The 24,100-nt window shown below is 38.4% G+C and overlaps 1 protein-coding gene across 1 annotated transcript in view; it reads left to right on the top strand.

Moving 5' to 3' along the window:
• LOC124777846 (sialin-like) overlaps positions 1–19,076 on the top strand; it is a 148,540-nt gene extending 129,464 nt beyond the window's left edge. The window contains exons 9-10 of the mRNA XM_047253379.1: positions 8,546–8,631; positions 18,692–19,076. Coding sequence (XP_047109335.1) covers positions 8,546–8,631; positions 18,692–18,925 — 320 coding nt within the window. The 3' untranslated portion in view covers positions 18,926–19,076. The remainder of the gene's footprint in view (positions 1–8,545; positions 8,632–18,691) is intronic.
• Positions 19,077–24,100: the final 5,024 nt, after the last annotated feature.

The raw sequence follows: 24,100 nt of genomic DNA on the forward strand, positions 1-24,100 counted from the left end.
TTAATTTTGAGTTTTTCTCTTAATTCTCTGATAAATTCTTGAAGTTCCAATTTTCTGTTAGCCGCAATCAAACTGTAATAAACACAAAGCACAAATAATATTTCCTTACACTCTTTCTGTTCTATCAAAAGAAAAGGATCATCTTCACATCTGCGTAAGCCTAATTTCGTGAAATGATTACTGAACTTCCCAATCGAGCAACGAGGAGCCTGCTTCAGTCTGTATATGAATTTCATTTTCAAACCACCATAAAGAAAACGAATGAAAACGTCAATTTGTACAAGTTTTATGCCCTAAACACCCCTAATCACCAGTCTTGTATTGTATTTATTTACTGAGCCATCAGCATTTGTTTTCACTTTGTACCCTATCTGTTGGAATGGGCGTGCTTCCAGGTGTCAGTTCAACCAGGTCCCACGTTTTAATGTTTGAGGAGCTTTTATTTCACAGTTCATGGCTTCTTTCCAGAAATACTTATGAACAGACTTCATGGCTTCGCTGCGCGTTTCTGGTTTCTGGAAAAATTATGATAGATGCATCACATAGTCTCTAAATTTTTGTCTAGTTATAAGAGTTAGACAGTCACATAGATATGGTAAGGGTACTCCACTTGTGTCTTCCTGATGTTACTCCTGAGGGTCATCATCTACGTTGAAGAAACTGTGTCCCTCAACACTCTCACTATCAAAATGGTTCAAATGGCTTTGAGCACTCTGCGACTTAACTTCTGAGGTCACCAGTCGCCTAGAACTTAGAACTAATTAAACCTAACTAACCTAAGGACATCACACACATCCATGCCCGAGGCAGGATTCGAACCTGCGACCGTAGTGGTCGCTCGGTTCCAGACTGTAGCGCCTAGAACCGCACGACCACTCCGGCTGGCACTCTCACTATCAATACGAGACTGGTCCTAATTCTGAGGTGGTGGATCCTGCTGATTAAAACTAGAAAAAGTGAATCTTTCTCTCTCTTCAGTTGTCTTTCCCGAAAGATAAAATCTTGTGGTCTAATGAGTTTGCACTCCTCTTCACAATAAATTCTGTAATCTTCATTGTGATTATATTCAATAAGAAGTCCTTTCACTCCGTTGAGATACATTTTTCTTCTCTGTTGTTTCGAAATATAGACATGGCAAATGGAGCCTGTCACTCACAAATATTTCAGTCTTGTCTTATTGCAATACCACAGTTCATACAAGTTCCTGGAACAATGAAGGGCCCTGTTCGGTTCAAGGTGTAGACAGTGTTCACCATCTCCACCCAGAGCTTTTGTGGAATATTTCCATGTTCATGCATTGTGGTTCTGGAAGGTTCAACAGGTGTACAGTTTTCTTCCTCCCAACATTTATTGTGTTCCAGAGTGTAGAGCATTGTGAAGTGCTGAATTATACTTTCGTTCCAAAGAATTTCCTTTCCTTGCCTGTTGTCAAATTTTTTGCATTGTCACTCGCGAGTTCATTGATGCAGCTTGTTCTTCAATTACGAACTGGGTTAACTTTTCTACAGCTCCACGTTTTTCTTTGATTAAAAATGTTTTCCTAAGCTTTGTACAACCATGTTTTAAAAGTACAAAATACCGACATCCTGACACAAAATCTTCAAGCGGATCGATTTGAAAAAGCTCACCTGGTGCCACTGTTCTCTTCTTTGTTCTACATGATAAACAGTGAGCCTTGCCCTAAATACAGCCTTCAGCGGTTCCACTGTTGGTTTCCACCTTGATATTTAGCTCTCTTCTAAGTACGAACTTCACATGAAACTCGTTCTGGTATCCAAACGTTTCATGCTTGTCTCAGCTACTGTCATTGACTTCACTGAGGGAAGTAGCTTTGACATTTCTCACAGCCTGTTTAAAAAGTTTTCCAAAGTGATCACGGACTTCTACTAGTCTAGTGGGTTGACCAATCTTGAAACTACAAATTTCGGCAGTTGATATGACTTTACTTTCTGAGTGTTTATCCTGTGCTGCAGAAACAGAGACTAGATTATTGTGAATCTGAGGTACATACCATACACTTGCCAGAGTAACTCTGTACCATTTTCCTCCGACTGTTGCTTCATTGTATTGCACCTTTCCTGATTGCTTCAATTACGTCCCCATTAGCTGTAGATACTGAATGTCCTGTTGAAAAATGCTGAAAAGTCTTGAAAAACTTTCTATCATTTGTAATGTGACTTGCTGCACCTTTGTCTATGTAGCAGCCATCATTTCTGCGTTCAGAGTTCACCACAGAGTAACAGTAAGAAGTATCATACTGTTATCTATATTAACTGCTTTTGCAGGATTGCCATCAGCTACTCACTTTCTGCACACTTTAATTGTATGTTTGCATTCCTTATGTTACTTACATTTTAATTTCTTTTATTCTTTCTCTTCATTGGATTTATGTTAAGACGATTATCTGGATAAATCTGTAGTGAGGGCCTCAAAGTTTTATCACAGGCCCACAACTGATTTGTAAGATGAACAATTGTTCTGCCATCTCTAGACATTATTATCCAACAAGATTTAAACAAAATTAGTAACAACCTAATATTTTAAAATCATAAATTAAGCGTTTCTGGATTATTTACAATATCTGTAGCCATTCACTGCTTCAATTTCGAAATATGTGTTTCAGTATCGTCTTCAGAAGCATCAAATATTTTATGCAGTTCTGCTCATATCTCATAAACTGAATTCAGGCAAATTATTTTCTGCAAAGTTGCCGCTGACATTTCTGAAGTTAAAACAAGTAAACCATTGAAACTTCCTGACAGCTTAAAACAGTGTGCTAGACAGACACTCAAAATCTGGAACTTTACCTTTTGCAGGGAAGTGCTCTACTGTCTGACCTACCCAAGCACAATAAACGATCCCTACTCACAGCTTTACTTCCTCCTGCGCCTGGTCTCCTACCTTCCAGACTTCACATTAGCTCTCTTGCGAACCTTGCAAAATTAGGTTAGATTAGATTAGAGAAGACTAGCACTTCTGGAAGAAGGATACTGCAGAGAGTTAGCTTAGTCAAGCCAGGGGGATGTTTCTATATCGAAATTTTCACTCAGCAGTGAAGTGTGCATCAATATGAAACTTCCCGGCAAATTAAAACTGTGTGCAGCCGAGACTCGTGTTGATTTGCACTTTGTTCAGAGGCTACCCTTTCCAAAAGTACATTAGGTTTCACCACCTTGTCTTTCACAGCATCAAGTGTGCAAGGAATTGATAGCATATAAGTACTTATTTTGTATTTCCAAGTAGTTGAGTTCGTTTTGCCCTTGAGGTCTGATGTTAACTATTCTCTTTGAATCCATCATTGGCTGTGTGAAATAAATAACCTCAGAGAAATCAGTTTCTTGGAGATCACTTTAAAAAGTTTTAGCACAAAGTTTTGTTCTTATTTCCGTGCAATTATAATTTTAATTAACCTGGTCCCATATCCTATTAAGATTTAAGAGTAACATGCTGGGGCAGGTAGGTTAGAAAATTTAAAAAGGGAAATGGATAGGTTGAAGTTAGATATAGTGGGAATTAGTGAAGTTCGGTGGCAGGAGGAACAAGGCTTCTGGTCAGGTGACTACAGGGTTATAAACACAAAATCAAATAGGGGTAATGCAGGAGTAGGTTTAATAATGAATAGGAAAATAGGAATGCGGGTAAGCTACTACAAACAGCATAGTGAACGCATTATTATGGCCAAGATAGATACGAAGCCCACACCTACTACAGTAGTACAAGTTTATATTCCAACTAGCTCTGCAGATGACGAAGAAATTGAAGAAATGTATGATGAAATAAAAGAAATTATTCAGATTGTGAAGGGAGACGAAAATTTAATAGTCATGGGTGACTGGAATTCGAGTGTAGGAAGAGGGAGAGAAGGAAACATAGTAGGTGAATATGGATTGGGGCTAAGAAATGAAAGAGGAAGCCGCCTGGTAGAATTTTGCACAGAGCACAACATAATCATAGCCAACACTTGGTTTAAGAATCATGAAAGAAGGTTGTATACATGGAAGAACCCTGGATATACTAAAAGGTATCAGATAGATTATATAATGGTAAGACAGAGATTTAGGAACCAGGTTTTAAATTGTAAGACATTTCCAGGGGCAGATGTGGACTCTGACCACAATCTATTGGTTATGACCTGTAGACTAAAACTGAAGAAACTGCAAAAAGGTGGGAATTTAAGGATATGGGACCTGGATAAACTGAAAGAACCAGAGGTTGTACAGAGTTTCAGGGAGAGCATAAGGGAACAATTGACAGGAATGGGGCAAAGAAATACAGTAGAAGAAGAATGGGTAGCTTTGAGGGATGAAGTAGCGAAGGCAGCAGAGGATCAAGTAGGTAAAAAGACGAGGGCTAATAGAAATCCTTGGGTAACAGAAGAAATATTGAATTTAATTGATGAAAGGCGAAAATATAAAAATGCAGTAAATGAAGCAGGCAAAAAGGAATACAAACGTCTCAAAAATGAGATCGACAGGAAGTGCAAAATGGCTAAGCAGGGATGGCTGGAGGACAAATGTAAGGATGTAGAGGCCTATCTAACTAGGGGTAATATAGATCCTGCCTACAGGAAAATTAAAGAGACCTTTGGAGAAAAGAGGGCCACTTGTATGAATATCAAGAGCTCAGATGGAAACCCAGTTCTAAGCAAAGAAGGGAAAGCAGAAAGGTGGAAGGAGTATATAGAGTGTCTATGCAAGGGCGATGTACTTGAGGACAATATTACTGAAACGGAAGAGGATGTAGATGAAGATGAAATGGGAAATATGATACTGCGTGAAGAGTTTGACAGAGCACTGAAAGACTTGAGTCGAAACAAGGCCCCCGGAGTAGACAACATTCCATTAGAACTACTGACGGCCTTGGGAGAGCCAGTCCTGACAAAACTCTACCATCTGGTGAGCAAGATGTATGAGACAGATGAAATACCCTCAGACTTCAAGAAGAATATAATAATTCCAATCCCAAAGAAAGCAGGTGTTGACAAATGTGAAAATTACCGAACTATCAGTTTAATAAGTCACAGCTGCAAAATACTAACACGAATTCTTTACAGACGAATGGAAAAACTAGTAGAAGCCAACCTCGGGGAAGATCAGTTTGGATTCCGTAGAAACACTGGAACACGTGAGGCAATACTGACCTTACGACTTATCTTAGAAGAAAGATTAAGGAAAGGCAAACCTACATTTCTAGCATTTGTAGACTTAGAGAAAGCTTTTGACAATGTTGACTGGAATACTCTCTTTCAAATTCTAAAGGTGGCAGGGGTAAAATACAGGGAGCGAAAGGCTATTTACAATTTGTACAGAAACCAGATGGCAGTTATAAGAGTCGAGGGACATGAAAGGGAAGCAGTGGTTGGGAAGGGAGTAAGACAGGGTTGTAGCCTCTCTCCGATGTTGTTCAATCTGTATATTGAGCAAGCAGTAAAGGAAAGAAAAGAAAATTTCGGAGTAGGTATTAAAATTCATGGAGAAGAAATAAAAACTTTGAGGTTCGCCGATGACATTGTACTTCTGTCAGAGACAGCAAAGGACTTGGAAGAGCAGTTGAATGGAATGGACAGTGTCTTGAAAGGAGGATATAAGATGAACATCAACAAAAGCAAAACAAGGATAATGGAATGTAGTCTAATTAAGTCGGGTGATGCTGAGGGAATTAGATTAGGAAATGAGACACTTAAAGTAGTAAAGGAGATTTGCTATTTGGGGAGCAAAATAACTGATGATGGTCGAAGTACAGAGGATATAAAATGTAGACTGGCAATGGCAAGGAAAGCGTTTCTGAAGAAGAGAAATTTGTTAACATCGAGTATAGATTTAAGTGTCAGGAAGTCATGTCTTAAAGTATTTGTATGGAGTGTAGCCATGTATGGAAGTGAAACATGGACGATAAATAGTTTGGACAAGAAGAGAATAGAAGCTTTCGAAATGTGGTGCTACAGAAGAATGCTGAAGATTAGATGGGTAGATCACATAACTAATGAGGAAGTATTGAATAGGATTGGGGAGAAGAGAAGTTTGTGGCACAACTTGACCAGAAGAAGGGATCGGTTGGTAGGACATGTTGTGAGGCATCAAGGGATCACCAATTTAGTACTGGAGGGCAGCGTGGAGGGTAAAAATCGTAGAGGGAGACCAAGAGATGAATACACTAAGCAGATTCAGAAGGATGTAGGTTGCAGTAGGTACTGGGAGATGAAAAAGCTTGCACAGGATAGAGTAGCATGGAGAGCTGCATCAAACCAGTCTCACGACTGAAGACCACAACAACAACATGCTGGGAGTAAGTGAAAAACGAACATTTATACACTTTAAAAATACTTCATTTATTAAATACAGCACATTACACACAATATCTTCACAGAGACTACACATATACATACTGACATCCGCTGAATAATACAACACATGGTTCAGTTATTAAGTAACACCAAAGCTGTAAAAAAAATCAAAATATTTGAATTGGAATGTTCTTGTTTGTTCCTATGAGAACTGTGGAGGAACAAAAAACAGAAAGAAAACAGTTACTTTTTAGAAAAATGCTGTTTCCCCACTAATAATAATAGTTCATATGTAGTCTCTCCTTCCCTTACATTCTGTTCAGCTGGAACATGAATTTCTATCTTCAAACATTCTCAGAAGTTGAACAGACGTTTAACTTCCTGTACATATGTTCATACATATCAAGCAATGATATGCTGAAGTAAACCATTCTTACCCCCCTGTCACAACCAGTACGTGGAGAAGACATGCAAACTTATCATATTTTGTAAGTGAAAATATTCTCTACTCTATTTCATCAGATATATTTTTCATTATAGAACCAGTCAGTCCAAGGAATTCACAGCATTCTGTGGATAATACAGCATTTCCTCACTGAACAGACAAAAAGTCTACATAAACAATCTGCAGATTCGCTCTCATAGCCTACCATTTAAGCTAAATTTTCAATTTTAAGTTCAAACTGTTTTTGACGTCCATTTTGTATATATGTGAGGGTTGTAGTAAAATATAAGAATTTAATCGTATTTGTAATAATGGAAATGCAACAACTAACCTAAAGAATGTATACATCATTCTCTCTCTCTCTCTCTCTCTCTCTCTCTCTCTCTCTCTCTGTGTGTGTGTGTGTGTGTGTGTGTGTGTGTGTGCTTAGAGAGAGAGAGAGAAAGAGAGAGAGAACGCATTAGGGGTGTAGGGCTGTGGGAGGAAAAATGGTGGGAGGAGACTGTACACCTTATGAATGGAGCAGGAGTCTGACGTGCAGAAGACAGAAGGGAAAAGGTAATGTGAGACAGTGGGCAGAAGGTTAGCAAAGGCCAGTGGGATGGCGTGAATGCAGCATTAGCTGGACAGACCATTTCCACATTCACCTTAGCAGTTCAGATGGAAGTGTGACTATAGAGAACTTCAAATAATATACAGGGTGTTACAAAAAGGTACGGCCAGACTTTCTGGAAACATTCTTCACACACAAAGAAAGAAAATATGTTATGTGGACATGTGTCCAGAAACGCTTACTTTCCATCTTAGAGCTCATTTTATTACTTCTCTTCAAACCACATGAATCATGGAATGGAAACACACAGCAAGAGAACGTACCAGCGTGACTTCAAACACTTTGTTACAGGAAATGTGCAAAATGTCCTCCGTTAGCGAGGATACATGCATCCACCCTCCGTCGCATGGAATCCCTGATGCGCTGATGCAGCCCTGGAGAATGGCGTATTGTATCACAGCCGTCCACAATACGAGCTCGAAGAGTCTCTACATTTGGTACCGGGGTTGCGTAGACAAGAACTTTCAAACGCCCCCATAAATGAAAGTCAAGAGCGTTGAGGTCAGGAGAACGTGGAGGCCATGGAATTGGTCCGCCTCTACAAATCCATCGGTCACCGAATCTGTTGTTGAGAAGCGTACGAACACTTCGACTGAAATGTGCAGGAGCTCCATCGCGCATGAACCACATGTTGTGTCGTACTTGTAAAGGCACATGTTCTAGCAGCACAGGTAGAGTATCCCGTATGAAATCATGATAACGTGCTGCATTGAGCATACATACTGACGAAACTAAAATGAGCTCTAACATGGAAATTAGGCGTTTCCGGACACATGTCCACATAACATCTTTTCTTTAATTCTGTGTGAGGAATGTTTCCTGAAAGTTTGGCCGTACCTTTTTGTAACACCCTCTATATATATATATATATATATATATATATATATATATATATATATATATATTCACTGATTATTTGAAGTTCTTTATTTAATTTAGAATTAAACTAGATGGAATCTAGGAGAAAGTAAACATACTCATACAGGACAATGACCTAAAATTGTTTCAGTGTATCAGATAGCTTCACAACTGCAGTTATTCCATCTATGTTTTCAGAGTCCTGCGAGTCTGCTGTCAAAATATATAGACAAAAAGTGCAGAGGAGAAATGTTTGTTGAATCATTAATTCTTACCATCATATTTTTTATGAATAACTCATGAAATGTCTACTGTTGAAATTTTACTGTGATTGTTTTATGACCAGGTGTACTCGTGGGCATTGGTAATATGATCTGTGTGACTCCAGGGTTTATGTCTGCTGCAGTTGTTGGTGCTCTGACATACAAAAATGTAAGTTATGCTGTTCTTGCTAATATCTGATAACTATGATTCTCTGTAACCCAATAATGCTTTTGGAATTTAAATTTTGTCATTACAACAGATCTGACATGTATTTTGAAGTGTCAGTTCGGCAGCACCAATCTTGAACACCACAAAGCTGATAATCTAATTGAGTGCGGGATGGCGATTGTTCATTGATGTAACTGACACCATATTTTAGATGACACTAAGACACACTTATTCCTAGGGAAGTTCAGCTCTTAATTATAGTGATCAGTTTATAAAGTACAAAAATTCATTAGTGAATGTCTACAGGCCAGCATGCACAAACACAGTGGGAAGTAACTTGGTTTATTGTGGCACAAGATTAACAGTTCATATTTATCTAAAACGTCACTATTCAAATTTATCACAGTCCAAGAAAGATGACTACAGTTCAATGTTTCATTTAAGACAGTCCCTAACCAGATTCTCTATGTCCAACACTCACTAGTTTCGATGACAATTATCTTTCACGATACTTATTAACCATGATGCAATTCAGTCACCATGCTAATTCATTAGAGGCGCTGTGATCACACGAAAGTTTTTACAAATTTCAGTTCTTAAGTTTCGCGGTTGGTGGTGCTCATATTTTCTCTTAAATAATGGACATAACTGTAGTATGAGTCAACAACGAGCGCCCGTTCGACATTCTGTATATTACCCGTTAGATATTAAACTGCTTACTGACTATTTGGGTGACGTCCAACTACTTATAGACGAGCAAACTGTTTTCTGGAAATATACATAATGATTTAAAATTTGGCTATGTTAGAATTTCCTGTTTTTGATGAACAACAAGAACCAGTGGAACTTTGGATTACAGAAAATGTTGCTGACAACAAATTTATGAAAATATATGGATACTGTTTTTCTTCTGGAATTTGATTCTCGTTCTTTACATGAACAGATGCCATAATGAAGTTTTCACCCTGCAGTGGAGAGTGTGCTGATATGAAAGTTCCTCGTAGATTAAAATTGTGTTGCAGACGGACACTCGAACTTGGGACCTTTGCCTTTCGTGGGCAAGTGCTCTACTAAAGCATTAGCGGAATTACAGTTGTGAGGACGGGTCATGAGTCGAGCTTGTGTATCTCATATGGAGAGCACTCGCTACAGATCCTGAGTTCTAATCTCTGTCCGGCACACCATTTTAATTTGCCAGGAAGTTTCAACAAATGCCATGTTTCAAATTAAAGTAAATCATATGATTTTATTATGTGGTGAGTTAATCAATCAATGCTATATGTACAGAAAAATTAAGACAACACAAGTATGTTGGCAGGCCTGGCGCAGACCAAAAACGCTGGAATATAGAGCTCATGAAGATAAATAGTTAATTCTACAATAACTGTCAATTAAGTTAATATTACTCTGTAAGGAAGTTAGTTAGAGCCTGTTTCGTATTATCTATTGAAGGTTTCACTCCTTTCAAAGCATGGCTAAAAAAAAAAAAGTAACTTAAGGGCCAGTTTCCATGTACTTTAGATGTAGGTTTACATACAAATTTAAGACATTTGCTTAAGTATTAAGTGAAGAATTTAGGTTTTTTCATTACACATATATTTGGTAGTGCCATATCTACTCGATGAATTAAAGGTTTGAAGTTCTATCTTTATTTCTTTCAAACGCGTATTTATTTCAACGCGTAAAGTACACAACGCGCATACATGATCTTAGGTCTAGTTATTTGGGTACACAAGTTTTGATTTTTAACTGTTAATTTAAGGGTATTACGTTATTATATTAATAGTATACCCATATATTACTATTCCATGTAACTTTAGTGACTCTTGTGATCTGTTGATTATTACTATTATTGCCTGGATAAATTTTGGCAAAAAATTGTAAACAACAATGAGCGAGAAGTGTTTGAGTTGCAATAGGAAAGTCAGTTCTGGGTTTTGTACAGCAGTTGTGACAGATGGTTACTTTGAGGGTATGTAGTGGCATGGGAATTGGGGAAGTAACTGGGTCTCTTCCTAGTATTGCAAAGTATCTTCAAGGGATTGGAAGACAGTCAAACAGGAAGGGAGGATTAGAACCCTTAAGGCTGAACTGGATAGTGCTACTGAGCAACTGATGAGGGTAAGGGGGGAGAAGGGTGAAAACATGTCGGAAGAGGTAGCAAGTAACAGAGGCTACAGAAAGAGAATGGTATCTGGCAGTTTCATCATTGGCACAAACAACAGATATGCCTTGCTACCTCAGTCACTAAGGAAGAGGTTCAAGTAGATGTAAGTGTAGTCAGCACTCAACAGACTTTCACTAGGAAACCAACAGTTTCAAAAGAGGTAGAAAGTAGGAGGAACGCTATATTGTTAGGTAGCAGCCATGGAAGAGATGTGGGACAGATTTTGCTAAAACAATTAGCTGACAGATACCAGAACATAAGTATTTTCAAGCCCAGTGCATGTCTTAGCAAAGTGATGGAGAATGTAGGATCATTGTGCAAGGATTTCACAGAGCAGAAATGTGTTGTGGTAGTGTTTGGAACAGGAAGCAGTGTTGATAAGTATCAGGGGTACAATATTGAGTGTGACCTAGTAAAAAAAGCATCTGTGATGAACCATACAAATGTTAGCCTGGTTCCTGCTTTCACACAGTATGATCGGCCCCAATTGAACAGCTCTGTCAGGAGAGTCAATATGGAGCTAAATCAGCTGCTTTGGGCAGCTACCCTGTCAGGCATAGGTTTGGTTTTGTGATAGTACTGGTAGGTGGGACTTCACCAGACGTGGCCTGCATTCAGTAGGAAACAGAAGGGTAAATTGGCTGGGACGATAGCAAAATCTTTAAGAAGTGGCTCTGAAACTCATGGGAGTACCACTGTTTTAGGCTAAGATCAGTGTCCAATCATCCAACATTGATTGAAATCAAGCTTAATGAGAAGCTCAGACAAGCACGTACTGCGAAAGGCAAAGGTCCCGAATTCAAGTCTAGGTCCGGCACACAGTTTTAATCTTCCAGAAAGTTTCACGTACTAGAGATGTTAAAATATCACAAAATTCTCATAACACTACAGTGAAAAATAATGTTAGTATGACACAAGATTCTCATAAATGGTTCAAATTGCTCTGAGCACTATGGGACTTAACATCTGAGGTCATCAGTCCCCTAGAACTTAGAACTACTTAAACCTAACTAACCTAAGGACATCACAAACGTCCATGCCTGAGGCAGGATTCGAACCTGAGACCGTTGTGGTCACGGGGTTCCAGACTTAATCGCCTAGAACCGCTCGGCCACAGTGGCCGGCGATTCTCATAAAAGCACAGTGAAAAATAACGTTTGTATATTGCATCAGAATATTAGGGGATTAATAAACAAAGCAGATCAGCTTCTTGTTTATTTAGATGACTTAGAAACTGAGGGTGGAATAGATGTACTATGCCCATCTGAACATCATATAGTCACAGGTATGGAAATGGTAAATGTAAGTGGATATAAGCTTTCAGCACATGTAAGCAGAGACAGTTTGGAGAGAGAAGGAGTTACAATATATGTTAAAATCTGTCATAGTGTGAAAAATTTGTAAACGAAAAAGTTTTGTGTAGAGCAACATATAGAAGCATGTGCATGTGAGCTTAAACCAAATACTGGTTCTTTTGTAACTGTAGCTATGTATAGGTCCCCATTGGGAAATATTCAATTATTTTTGAAAAACTTGGGTTGTTTGTTGCGCTAGTTGTCAGACAGAGGGAAACAAATTATTGTTTGTGGGGATTTCAATGCGATTTTCTGAAAGAGTCTCATAGAAAGATTGACCTCGAAGTATTACTTGGTTATTTCAGTTTGACATCAGTTATTGATTTTCCTGCGCAGGTGGTACAGGAAAGCAGCACACTGATATAATGTTTTTATAGACCAAGATAAATTGAATCAAATAAAGGCTTTTCCTGTTAAGGATAGTCTGTCCGACCATGATGCACAGCTAGTTACATTACATGACAGAGCTCCATACAGTAATGCAAAATAGTCCTCCAGAATTGTGCGCTAAATCAATGATATAATAATTGAAAATTATAGGGAAAACTTGTAAAAGTTAGACTGGGATGAAGTGTACAGGCAATTTGATAATAATTCAAAATTTAACTTCTTTCATGATACCTTTGTGAGTGTATTTTAAAACAATTTCCCTAAGGAAATAGTGAGATATAATTGTAAGAAACCATTTAAAAAACCATGGCTTAGTTAAAAGAAACAGAAAAGGGAAATGTATCTCATAGCTAGGAGGAGTAATGATCCAGAAACAGTGAAATATTACAAAAACTACTGCACAGTATTAAGAAAAGTTATTGAAAAGTGCAGAAGTATGTGCATTATGTCTGAGATTAGCACATCTGATAAAATTAAAACAATATGGAATATTTTTAAAAAGGAAACAGGGCAACCAAGAGCACAGTAACACAGTATTTCTATCAAACTCGGTGAAAAGTTTGTTAACAAGAAGTCAGAAGTAGAAAACATTTTTAATAATCATTTTTTAAGTCTTGTAGAGAAAATAGGATCCAGCTATTCATTAGAAAATGCAAGGCAGTATATGGAAGAGGCAATACCTATCCAATTTGATAAAACTGAAATTCAACCCACCCATCTTACTGGAATTAGGAAAATAATAAATTCACTCAAAAGTAAAAGCTCGCATGGAATTGATGGCATTTCTAACAGAGCACTAAAAGCTTGTTCCAACAGATAAGTAGGATTCTCAGCCACATATGTAGTAGTTCACTGAAACAGGGCATTTTTCCAGATAGACTGAAATTCGCTATTGTTAAACCATTGGTAGAAAAGGGAATAGGTGTGATATTAACAACTATTTCCCAATATCACTTCTGACAGCTGTATCCAAAATTCTCGAAAAGTAATGTATTCAAGAGTAGCATCACATATTTTCAAAAGTGAAGTACTAACAAGATGTCAATTTGGTTTTCAGAAAGGCTTCTCAACAGGAAATGCTCTATATGCTTTCACTGATCAGATATTAAATGCAATGAATAACTGAACTGCACCCACTGGGATATTTTGCAATCTCTCAAAGGCTTTTGATTGTGCAAAACATTAAATTCTTCTAGATAACATTAAGTATGGTGGTATGAGTTAACAAATGGTTTAATTCATATTCAACTGGAAGAATGCAGAAGGTTGAATTTAACAGTACAGATAGCCTGCAAAAATCAGTAGAATCCTATAACTGCGGAGGTATCAAAAATGGTGTCCCATAGGATTCAGTCTTGGGTCCCTTATTGTTCCTAATAGATATTAATCACTTGCCACTCTATACACATGAAGATGCAAAGCTAGTTCTTTTTGCTGATGAGACAAGTATATTAATCACACCCAACAAACAAGAATCAGCTGAGGAAGTTGTAAATAATGTCTTTCAGAAAATAATTAAGTGTTTCTATGCAAATAGACTGTCACTAAATTTTGAGAAAACACAGTATATACAATTCTGTAACGTAAATGGCATAACACCATTGATAAATATAGACTATGAACAGAAGTCTGTTGCTAAGGCAGAATATTCAGAATTTCTGGGTGTGTGCATTGACGAGAAATTGAACTGGGAAATCACATCGATGATCTGCTGAAACGGTTAGGTTCAGCAACTTACACTATTTGGGTTACAGCAAATTTTGGTGATAAGCATATCAGTAAATTAACCTACTATGCCTATTTTCTCTGAGACCATATTCTGGGGTCATTCATCATTAAGAGGAAAAGTATCCACTGCACAAAAGCGTGTAATCAAAATAATAGCTGCAGCCCACGTAAAATCACCTTGCAGACATTTATTTAAGAAATTCGGGATATTCACAGTACCTTCGCAATACGTATATTCACTCACGAAATTTGTTGTTAATAACCCATCCCAGTTCAAAAATAACAGCGAAATGCATAGCCACAACACTAGAAGAATGGATGATCTTCACTATTCTGGGTTAAATCTGACATTGGGTCAGAAAGAGGTGAATTATGCTGCCACAAAAATCTTTGGTAATTTGCCAAATAGCATTAAAAGTCTGACAGATAGCGAACCAAAATTGAAAAAGAAATTAAAAGAATTTCTGAATGACAGCTCCTTCTACTAAATAAGTGACTTTTTAGACAGAAGTAGTAACTGTAAAAAAAGAGAATTGATAACTTTGTGTAAAGAAAACTTATGTTAAAGTGGCACATTCCACATCATTACGAAATGTCGTATTAATGACCTATGAAACAAGTATTAATGAATGTAGTCGAAGTACAGAATCTAATAGTGGTTTTGACGAAATGTTTTATGGAAAATGACACTGGTGTAAAATTTTAAGTTTAATTATTGTGGAAGTTAATTAGTTTTCGCCAATTCCAGATACTTTATAGGAAATTCGGAATGCTTAACGTTCGAATCTATAAGTCACTTGATGTACTGATGTTGCTCAGCTCATAGGTTTCTGCATATAGCTAACTATTATTCTAACTTAAAATTAACTGCATCCTAATGAAAACATTTTTACATTAATCGAATTACAACAACTGAAATATGAACCTGAATAATAAATTTCAGTAAAAGTAAAAGTCGTTGGAGACAAGAACATGAGATTTCCAAGTAAGCGCCACATGTCAATAGATAAATGTATTTAAAAGAAGATGAAATTTAGCTGCTATTTTCGGTGGGGGGTGGGGGTTGGGGGTTGGGGGGTGGGAGGGAAGTAGGAAAACTTAACAGATGAGAGGAATCCACCTGCTTTGTCACACCACATAGTAAGCATGTGTCACTGTGGGAATCAGTACCCAGAAGTGCCTACCACTAATTCCTATTTAAGGGGAAGATGCTGCTAAAGCAAACTGTAGTCTGTTTATTTAACTACACAATATAAACTTCAGATAATATCGGTATTAGATTTTCACACATGTGAACAAGCTGGTTGTCATTGTTCTGTGTTTATAAATGCCACACACATTATCATAAAATTGGGGTCGATATTCCCACTACATAACTTCTTCTCTGCTGTGGTTGTTTGCTCTTTCATTCCTGCCATCACCCCTTTTAGTGAGAACAGAGAGATCCAGAAATATGTCACAGGAACGAATTGTATTATTAATTACATAGATTAACTTTCACTTACTTTGAGCACAACAAACAAATTTTTTGGAGGTTCCATGTGTCGTGACGGAAGTTTATAACGAATCAGTGAAACACACAAGACATAAGATGAGCAAGAAATGCTATAGTTAACAGTATCATTTTACATGACCAGCTTAATGGCAGATTTCTGCAGTAAGGATTAGATGTCCTCTCCCTTTCGAGTTCTTTATAGTCAGCTGGCATGACTCATTGTGACTTTTCTTACGGAGTGCCATGAAAGATGGCGTGTTCATTCCTCCAATGGCAAATGATTTTGAACAGCTGCAAGGAAAAATAATGTAGCACACAACTAATATTCACATGAAGTTCTGTGGAGACATTTGATGGTGGATGTAAGAATACTTCATTGCTTTGTTACACCAAAGAGGATGGTCACACTGAACGCCTGCAGAGTATGCCTAAATCTTCGATCGATTATTTGTCCACTGGGTTCTAGTGGTATTTTTTACTGTGTGACTCGTGGTTTTTGCACAACTGCATTTTGAGACCTCCGAGGTTACATAAATAACATTATATTTGATTAAAGCTGAAGGCAGGCAATACATATTGTACCAAGAGATAATTCTTGGAAAATTGTGGTCGAAATAAAAATAATGGAAAGAGTTTCATTAACCACTCACCGTACAGTTGGTTTCGAGAGCTGAATAAGCACATAAACAGTATTGAAATCGTCGTTGTGAATGAGGGAATGAGTGAAAAAAACATTTGTAAAGCTTTCAGAGATACTGAACAGATCACAAATAGGAGTGAAATCCATTGCAAAAGACATATTTTGGATGACTTCTTCATGCTAAAAGTAAACACAGATTCTATAAGTTACAAATAGTTCCAGTCCACAGTCTTCTGCTGTTTATGTTTTAAAAAGGTAAAAATATCTAAAATACTTAAATTGACTTTATTTCTGAAGGTCAGCTGTAAAATTTAAGATATTTGTGATAGTATAAAATGCTGCATGGAGATGCAAAGTAGTATGATAATCATATACAGAAAGAGTTAAAGAACAGGCATATAAAAGTGGCGAGAAACGTAGCTTAGTTATAAAAGCGATTATTGCCTTGCAGTTAGTCGATGTCATGTTTGTTGTTAACCAATTCTCCCTACTTTACCTACCATGAAACCAAATTGGACAACTAAACCACAGTCGCTTCTACGATTTTGGCTACCTTTGATTATATCCTGGGATTCGAAATATGGTGCTGAAATCCATTCTCATTCCTCCCAGAGTGGGATTCTCTTTGTTTGCCATTGTGTCTTCGAGACCTTTGCCAAAAAATTCATATGCATCTGGAAGAAAACATGCTTGTCCCATGTATCTCACACTACTTTCAGTTCCATTATTTTCATCATCACAGTCTATGTCCAAGAACCAGACCACCTCTGAATGAATTGTGTCATTCGCCATATCTACTACAGTCACTGAGTGTGTTCTACATGGCCATGGCCAATAACCAATAGACACTCTTATGAATGCCCACTACCAAACTGTGGTCAGAGAGGAGCTCAACTATGTACACTCAATGATGTCACTAGCTGTTTCACAGCCCATGTCATCAGGACCTTCCCATATAAATGGACATTTCTATTAACTGCTTACATAGAAACAGTCCATCCAACAACGCTAGCCCTTAAATCTGCTAACCTCAAACATCATTAGTCTGCCTCCTCTCATTCCAATGTACTCATTCCTCATCTCCTCCAATCACTTTCGTCCTTCAAATTTTTTTTTTTTTAGTTTTCTCATCTCACTCTGTATGGCCTGGTCTCTACACAGGTAGTGAGTTACAAATAAAGAGTAAATAGGACACTGAATAATTCAGTTATTTCCCAGTTACTTACGTTCGTTAGAAAGTTAATCAACCAGCTTTGCGAACTGTACTACTCACTGAAAGATCTTACTGAGCAGTTCTGAAGTTCCAGGTAATATACACAATGTGCACATTAGAAGAAGCAATAATTGTAGCATAATATTTGACTGAATGTCCTCTAGTATGAACTGTTATCTTAATGGTGCACTTTCTTCAACATTTACGTTTTTAGTTATTGTGAATTAGAATTAACATATTTACTTAATTCTCTGAAATATTTGAAATTCAGTGTAAAATAGGAGCAAAGAAAAACTCTAAGCTATGCTAGTGAAATAATTTGAGGAAAAAATTGTAATCACACAGTACACAATACAGGCTTTCACAGCCAGTATTTGGGACCCCTAGAGATTTTTGTTTTAGAGACATCACACCATGGACGACGGCTTATTTCTAAGCGTAACAGAACAGAAGAAGGATCGAAATTCGACAGGTTGTGGGTTTTGCGCTGAATGAAGCAAACAGCACCAACTCTTCACTGCTACAAACTCAATATCAAAGGTCGGCAGTCTGATGACGTCATGAACTGACCATTGCTTGGATACAAATAAACGCTTCTCCTTTCCGAGCTTGTTCAAGTTTGAAACTGCTACTTGAATTTTTAAAGCGCTTGATGATGTCTGAATCACTGGGAGACGAAATTTTAAGCGCATAATTTTGCTTTGGACCATGGCCTAACACTCATAAAACAATAACCATCAAGGATGCAGTCAAGTATCTTCTTAAATGAGGAGGTGAGAGTTGATCACAGGTTGTACAACCTGTGTTGAACACAAAACTTAATTCGGTTTGCAGTCAGCATTTAACATGCCCTAGGCAATGTAAGTGCATAGCTGTGACCTTAATAATATGGGTTTCCTACTTCAAGGTAGTGCATATAAAAATGTTATATTCTGCTAATGTAAATGTTCCTTCAATAGATTTTCTTAAATAGCTCTCAAATAGTTCTTGTGTCAAGTCTCCTGCAAGGAGCAGCATTTCAACATTTATCAGGAATTAATTACTTTCTAACATGAACAATAATTTGTTGCAGCAATCATCTGAACAGTGGAAGAAAGTTTTCCTTATATCGGCAGGCATTCTTTTAGCTCCGGGCTTGCTCCACCTTTTCAAATCATCAGCCAAAGTTCAAGAGTGGAATTTCCCTAAGTCTATGCCAAAACAAATGAAAGATGGTGTCTCTGAGAAGGATATGGAAGCTCAACAACGACTCACATCAGAACACGAAAGTGAAGATCAGCACAACAGAAAAGAAACAAAACCATAGACTGTGTAAAAGTGCTATGTATGCAAGTTAAGAAATTTGAGATCACTGACAAAGACTGTTGACTTTTATATACAAGTACTTGAAAATTTTAATAAATTCCATTTGTACTGAGCCACTTATTGGCAAGAAATATACCACTAAATTCAGTTTTCTCCATTTTTATTTTATTCATTCATTCACACATCATGTTATGTATATCCCATCGGTGAAGCAGACCGTCCAGGGATGTGGAACAAGTCAAGTTTAACAGGTAAGAAAAGCCACTGCACACTATTCCTGTAAAATGTGCTAACAACTAATAGTAGCTTGTGGATGTGTTCTTCGATGGCTATAGTTGTTTACAGCAGACCAGCCTTTTCCGTTGCTGCTGGAACGCTCTTCGTATCTGTCATACATGTAAATTATTTCAAATCATACTATTGGTTGCATGTCATATAAACAGAACCATTTCTTTTCATAATATCTGTATATCAACTTCTAATCGAGTTTATTTCTCTTCACACAGACTTTAACGAAGTAAGAAATGCCATGGTAATGTATAATGTCTCAGTAATTAATTATGATGAACTATTTACATTTCTAAAAGAACAATTATTCCATTACAATACGAATGTATCATGCACTATGAACATCAACAGAATTCAGAAAAACATAAGGTGTAAAATTATAAAGTAGGCAATGCTAGAATTGTTGATTTGCAAACAATAGACAGTTGCTTGACACATGCAGGTCTGCATGCAGAATCTGGGAGATTCCTGAAAGTAATAAAAGTCCAGGTAATTTCAATGACATAATAGGCCCTACTGGAAATACGTTCTGAAGGGGTGTGGATTAGGCGATACTGCAAGAAGTGGGGATCAGAAGGAGACAATATGACACATAATTTCTGAATGTAAGACTCTGGCACTTACGGAATATTTGTGAGGGCAATGTGTCACCAGAATAGACGGCCTTAAATTGGGACAGCAGTTTCAACTAACAGTAGTTTCCCCAGACAACAGACATAATCCCCTCGCTGTTCCAGAAAATTCGGAATTTAGTGTAACTACGACACAACCTATAAAACAATTCAGTGGAATCAACTTGACGTAATAATGATCAATAAATTTGAGCAAGTGACCTTCCTCACTGTACCCAAAACCCATAATCTACCAATCACCGTTCACGGGAATATGGCCGAATACAGAAAGTGGCAGATGAGGTAAAATAAACACCGAAAGTGAAGTTTGTGCTCATCATCTCTGTGGTAATATTCGACTCTGTCATTATTCTCAATATCTCGTTAGAAGTTAAAGATAACTGAAAATGATTTTGTCTGGTTTGAAGAGCACGAGAATCCACATCTGGAGGTATAAAAAAATGGACTCCGGTTTGGATGAAATTGGGTTTCCACGAAATCAGACTTTATACTGCCAAAATTATGTTAGCCATTATTTTAGGTCTTGGCGATAATGCCACGTTTGCCCAGGCGCCGATACGAATTTGACATGAGGGAGGGCGACGTTTGAGAGGTGTATGCTTAACTCTTATCAGTTGTCCACCAAAAAAATTCAGCCGAACATGCTCAAACAAATAATTAGGCTTTCTTTGCAGTTATAAAAGGGCTAGCCCCCCCTCCCCTCTCCGGCACCACAGGGAATGCTGGTATGTCGTAACATGTACTGCATTACTTTCATCGTGGAATACAAAATGTTTGAAAGTTATTTTTGTATTTTATATTTTTTGTTAATATTGTAGAGAATGGCTGCAAAATGGACGAAGATATTGGAAGCTAGTCACAAACAAAAATATTGTATGCAACTGTGACAGAAACATTTAAGAAATTATAAATAAATTGAGGTGCTGCTCCTGATACCAGTGCTATGGTGGAACTGCGTAAGTACTCGTCATTTGAGCCTTGTCTCTGACTGCTTCTTAGACCAAGACCTACTTCACCTCAGCCAGCTGTCTCATGCTGGCCAAAAGGCTTCGTCTATATCTAGTTCCACCATTCGCTAGCAGCTAGTCTACTAGCCGCTGCTAGAGCCAATTGTACCTGGGAATGAGCTGGAGCCAACAAGAGGAGGCCACCATCCGTGGTGACCTCAATTGACTTCCTGGGGTCTCCAAGGGGTCGTGCTTTCGGATCCAGTGTGCTAATTCAGCTCGCATCCACCCGACTGCTGCGGAATTATAGCTGTTCTACGCAAGTGCCTCCTCTTCCTTCTGCTGCTGTTGCCATACCCCTGATGTCTTCATAGAAGGCGCTAGGACGCACCAGCCGCCACTGCTTTGCTGTGCCAGCATTCAGCCACCGTGCGCTCTTACCTGTCACGAGACAATCACGTAACCGTGTGCTTTGCTAACGCCGTCAGTGCCACATGGTGGTCAATGGAAGGCCACCGAGTCGCCACCTTCAGTTACTGTACGAACGTGTTGTGAAATAGAGAATGTGTTTGCTAATAGAGCATTTTTGATTCCACGACGACTGAGGAAATGGTAGTATTCACCCATCGTAGGATGACCAACCTGGCATATCACAACGTCCACGCCCCCAATACAACTGCAAGGTAAAAATAAGCACTTGTGAAAACTAGGAGGTCTAGTTTCGGTTTTAGTTATTTTAGAAATATTTCGCTTTACAATTATTTTCTTGCGAATTACAATTATTACTTGTATCTCGACAAGCACTGTCGCAAATATTAAAAACATATTCGCTTGCCTTTTGCGAAAAATAAGTTCTTCAGCCAGTAGCAGCTCCTGTAAAATTAAATCAGTGTGCTACAGTGTGGTTGTCTATAGACTTTTGACTCAAATCGTAGTAATTGTAACTAAACTGAATATACCATTTCTGTGCACTGTTTGAATATATTTTTAAATTTTATAATTAAGAGTTTAACACCGTGAGGAATGAAATAAAATGAAAAGACCCCAATGTCCAACATCACTTTCTTATCTGGTTTTGGCTCTTGAGGAAGAATGGGCTGCCATTCCTCCACTGACATTCAGAAATCCCACCGAAAGTGTTCCAAGCTGAGTAGGGTGTCTGGGTACTTTCTATCGGATAATGTACACAGTTAGTCCAAAACTGTTTCTCTCTGCTACTGTTCCACATAATTCGTAATCAGCTCTACATAATATACAGGGTGAGCATTAATAGAACCAACAAACTGCATTGGCGGATTTCCGACTAGAAATGGAGGAAAAAGGTCCTGTGAATGTCTGTTCACAAATGCATTGCCGACGCGTTAGATGGCGCTGACAAATGATAGTTCCTCTGATCACGTGCTATGTGTTTCTTGTGTGTTGCAGGCTGCGTGATTGACACAGCATACTGTAAGTAGCAGAATGGTCCAGTACTCATGTCAGGAACAAGCCGAGATGGTGTTTGTGTACAGTCAAGCAGACGGAAATGGTTGAGAGGCAGCACGGCTGTACCAAAACAAGTACCCTCACAGACACCAACCACATCACACATTCCCACATCACACAATGCTGACAATTAGCAAGGGCATTACACCTCAAGTGTTTCTGCAGCAAGACGATGACACTAATACTTCGTTTTCTAGAAAACTATTGGATTGTAGGTGAGCTACATATAAATGAAATTTCCTTAATTTGGAAGATTATAAAGATTCAACCATGTCCAAAGCTGACTTTCGGCCTCTTCCCAGTTTCCGGTGAATGTATAGGATACCGGTTCACTTTTCAATGCGTCCAAAAATTTCTCCATAACAAAATGCGAATAATTTACAGACAAAATTCCGCTTCCTTTTTTTTTACCTAACTGTTTTACATTTATGAGGGACGTTCAATATGTACTGCAACACATTTTTTTCTGAAAGCAAGTTCGTTTTCTTCAGGATTCCAGTATACTATGTTATTCTCCACTCTTTTGGCTAAAAAACCCTATTTTTCAACATAATCTCCGTTCAGTGCGACGGCCTTGCCCCATGTAACTGGAAGGGCCCGTGTGTCCGCATGGTACCACCCTACTGGTCGACGTCGGAGCGAACGTCCTGCTGCATCAGTAATCTCCTCACCATCCACGCATAGCGCATCCATCTTTGGGACAAGCAGATGGAAGTCGAAAGGTGCGAGATCCGGGCTGCAGAGTGGATGAGGGAGTGCAGACTTGGGTGAGGCCTTGCGTTGTCAAGGAAGAGGAGATGTTCGTTTGCATTTTTGTGACTATAAACATGCTGAATTCGGTTCTTCAGTTTCCTCTGGGTAGTACAATACACTTCAGAGTTGATCGTTGCACCGTGAGGGAAGGCCTCAAACAGTATAACCCCTTCAGAATCCCATAAAACCGACGCCACGAGTTTTTCTTCGGAGGAGGGTTTGTGTGGCACCTCTCTATAGATTGCCGTTTTGTTTCTGGTGATGAACCCATGTTTAATCGTCTGTGACTATGTTTGACATAATGCATCTGCCAGTTCACTTTGTGACAATCTCCCAAGACTCAAGCTAACCTGTGACCAATCGTGGTGCCCTTCTCAGTTAATGCTGCGTGTTATGGATTCCACACGCTTGAGCAATATTTTAGGATGTGCCATACAAGAGTGTTGTTAGCATCTCCTTTGCAGATTGACTGAGTTTCCCTAGCATTCTACCAATGAACCGAACTCGCCCACCTGCTTTACCTACGACAGAGCTTATGTGCTCTTTCCATTTAAAATCACAATATATTGTTAGAACGCGGTATTTTTATTACTTGACAGATTCCTACTTTTACGCACATACTCCGCAAGCTACCGTATGTTATTTCCTTTCCTATTCCACTCGTAAATAGAGCGACGGAAAGACATCTTTCTGTATGCCTCCGTATTTCTCGTAACTTATCTTCGCGGCTCTCACGCAGAATGAGTGATGGAGGCTGCTGGTGATGAGCAAATAAAAATTTTCTATGCACCATTTTGGCATTTCGGAAGCATTGCCACCAGTAAAAAGTGATAAATATAATATTATATATATTTTTAATACCAGTAATATTATAAAGGCCGGAGTAGACAGGCGGAGTAAGCTGCAATTCTAATTACTGCCTGTCCCATAATTATTCGTGGCTCTCGAGACGACTCGTGGTTCTCAACCAGCAGCAGCAGCTCAGCATTGTCGTCAGCAACATTCTTCGTCGTCTACACAGCTACAACATCGTAAGACTGTTAACTGAAAGAGTATAGCTAATATCGTACA

This window comes from Schistocerca piceifrons, chromosome 2 (assembly GCF_021461385.2).
Source record: "Schistocerca piceifrons isolate TAMUIC-IGC-003096 chromosome 2, iqSchPice1.1, whole genome shotgun sequence".
Classification (NCBI taxonomy): Eukaryota; Metazoa; Arthropoda; class Insecta; order Orthoptera; family Acrididae; genus Schistocerca; species Schistocerca piceifrons.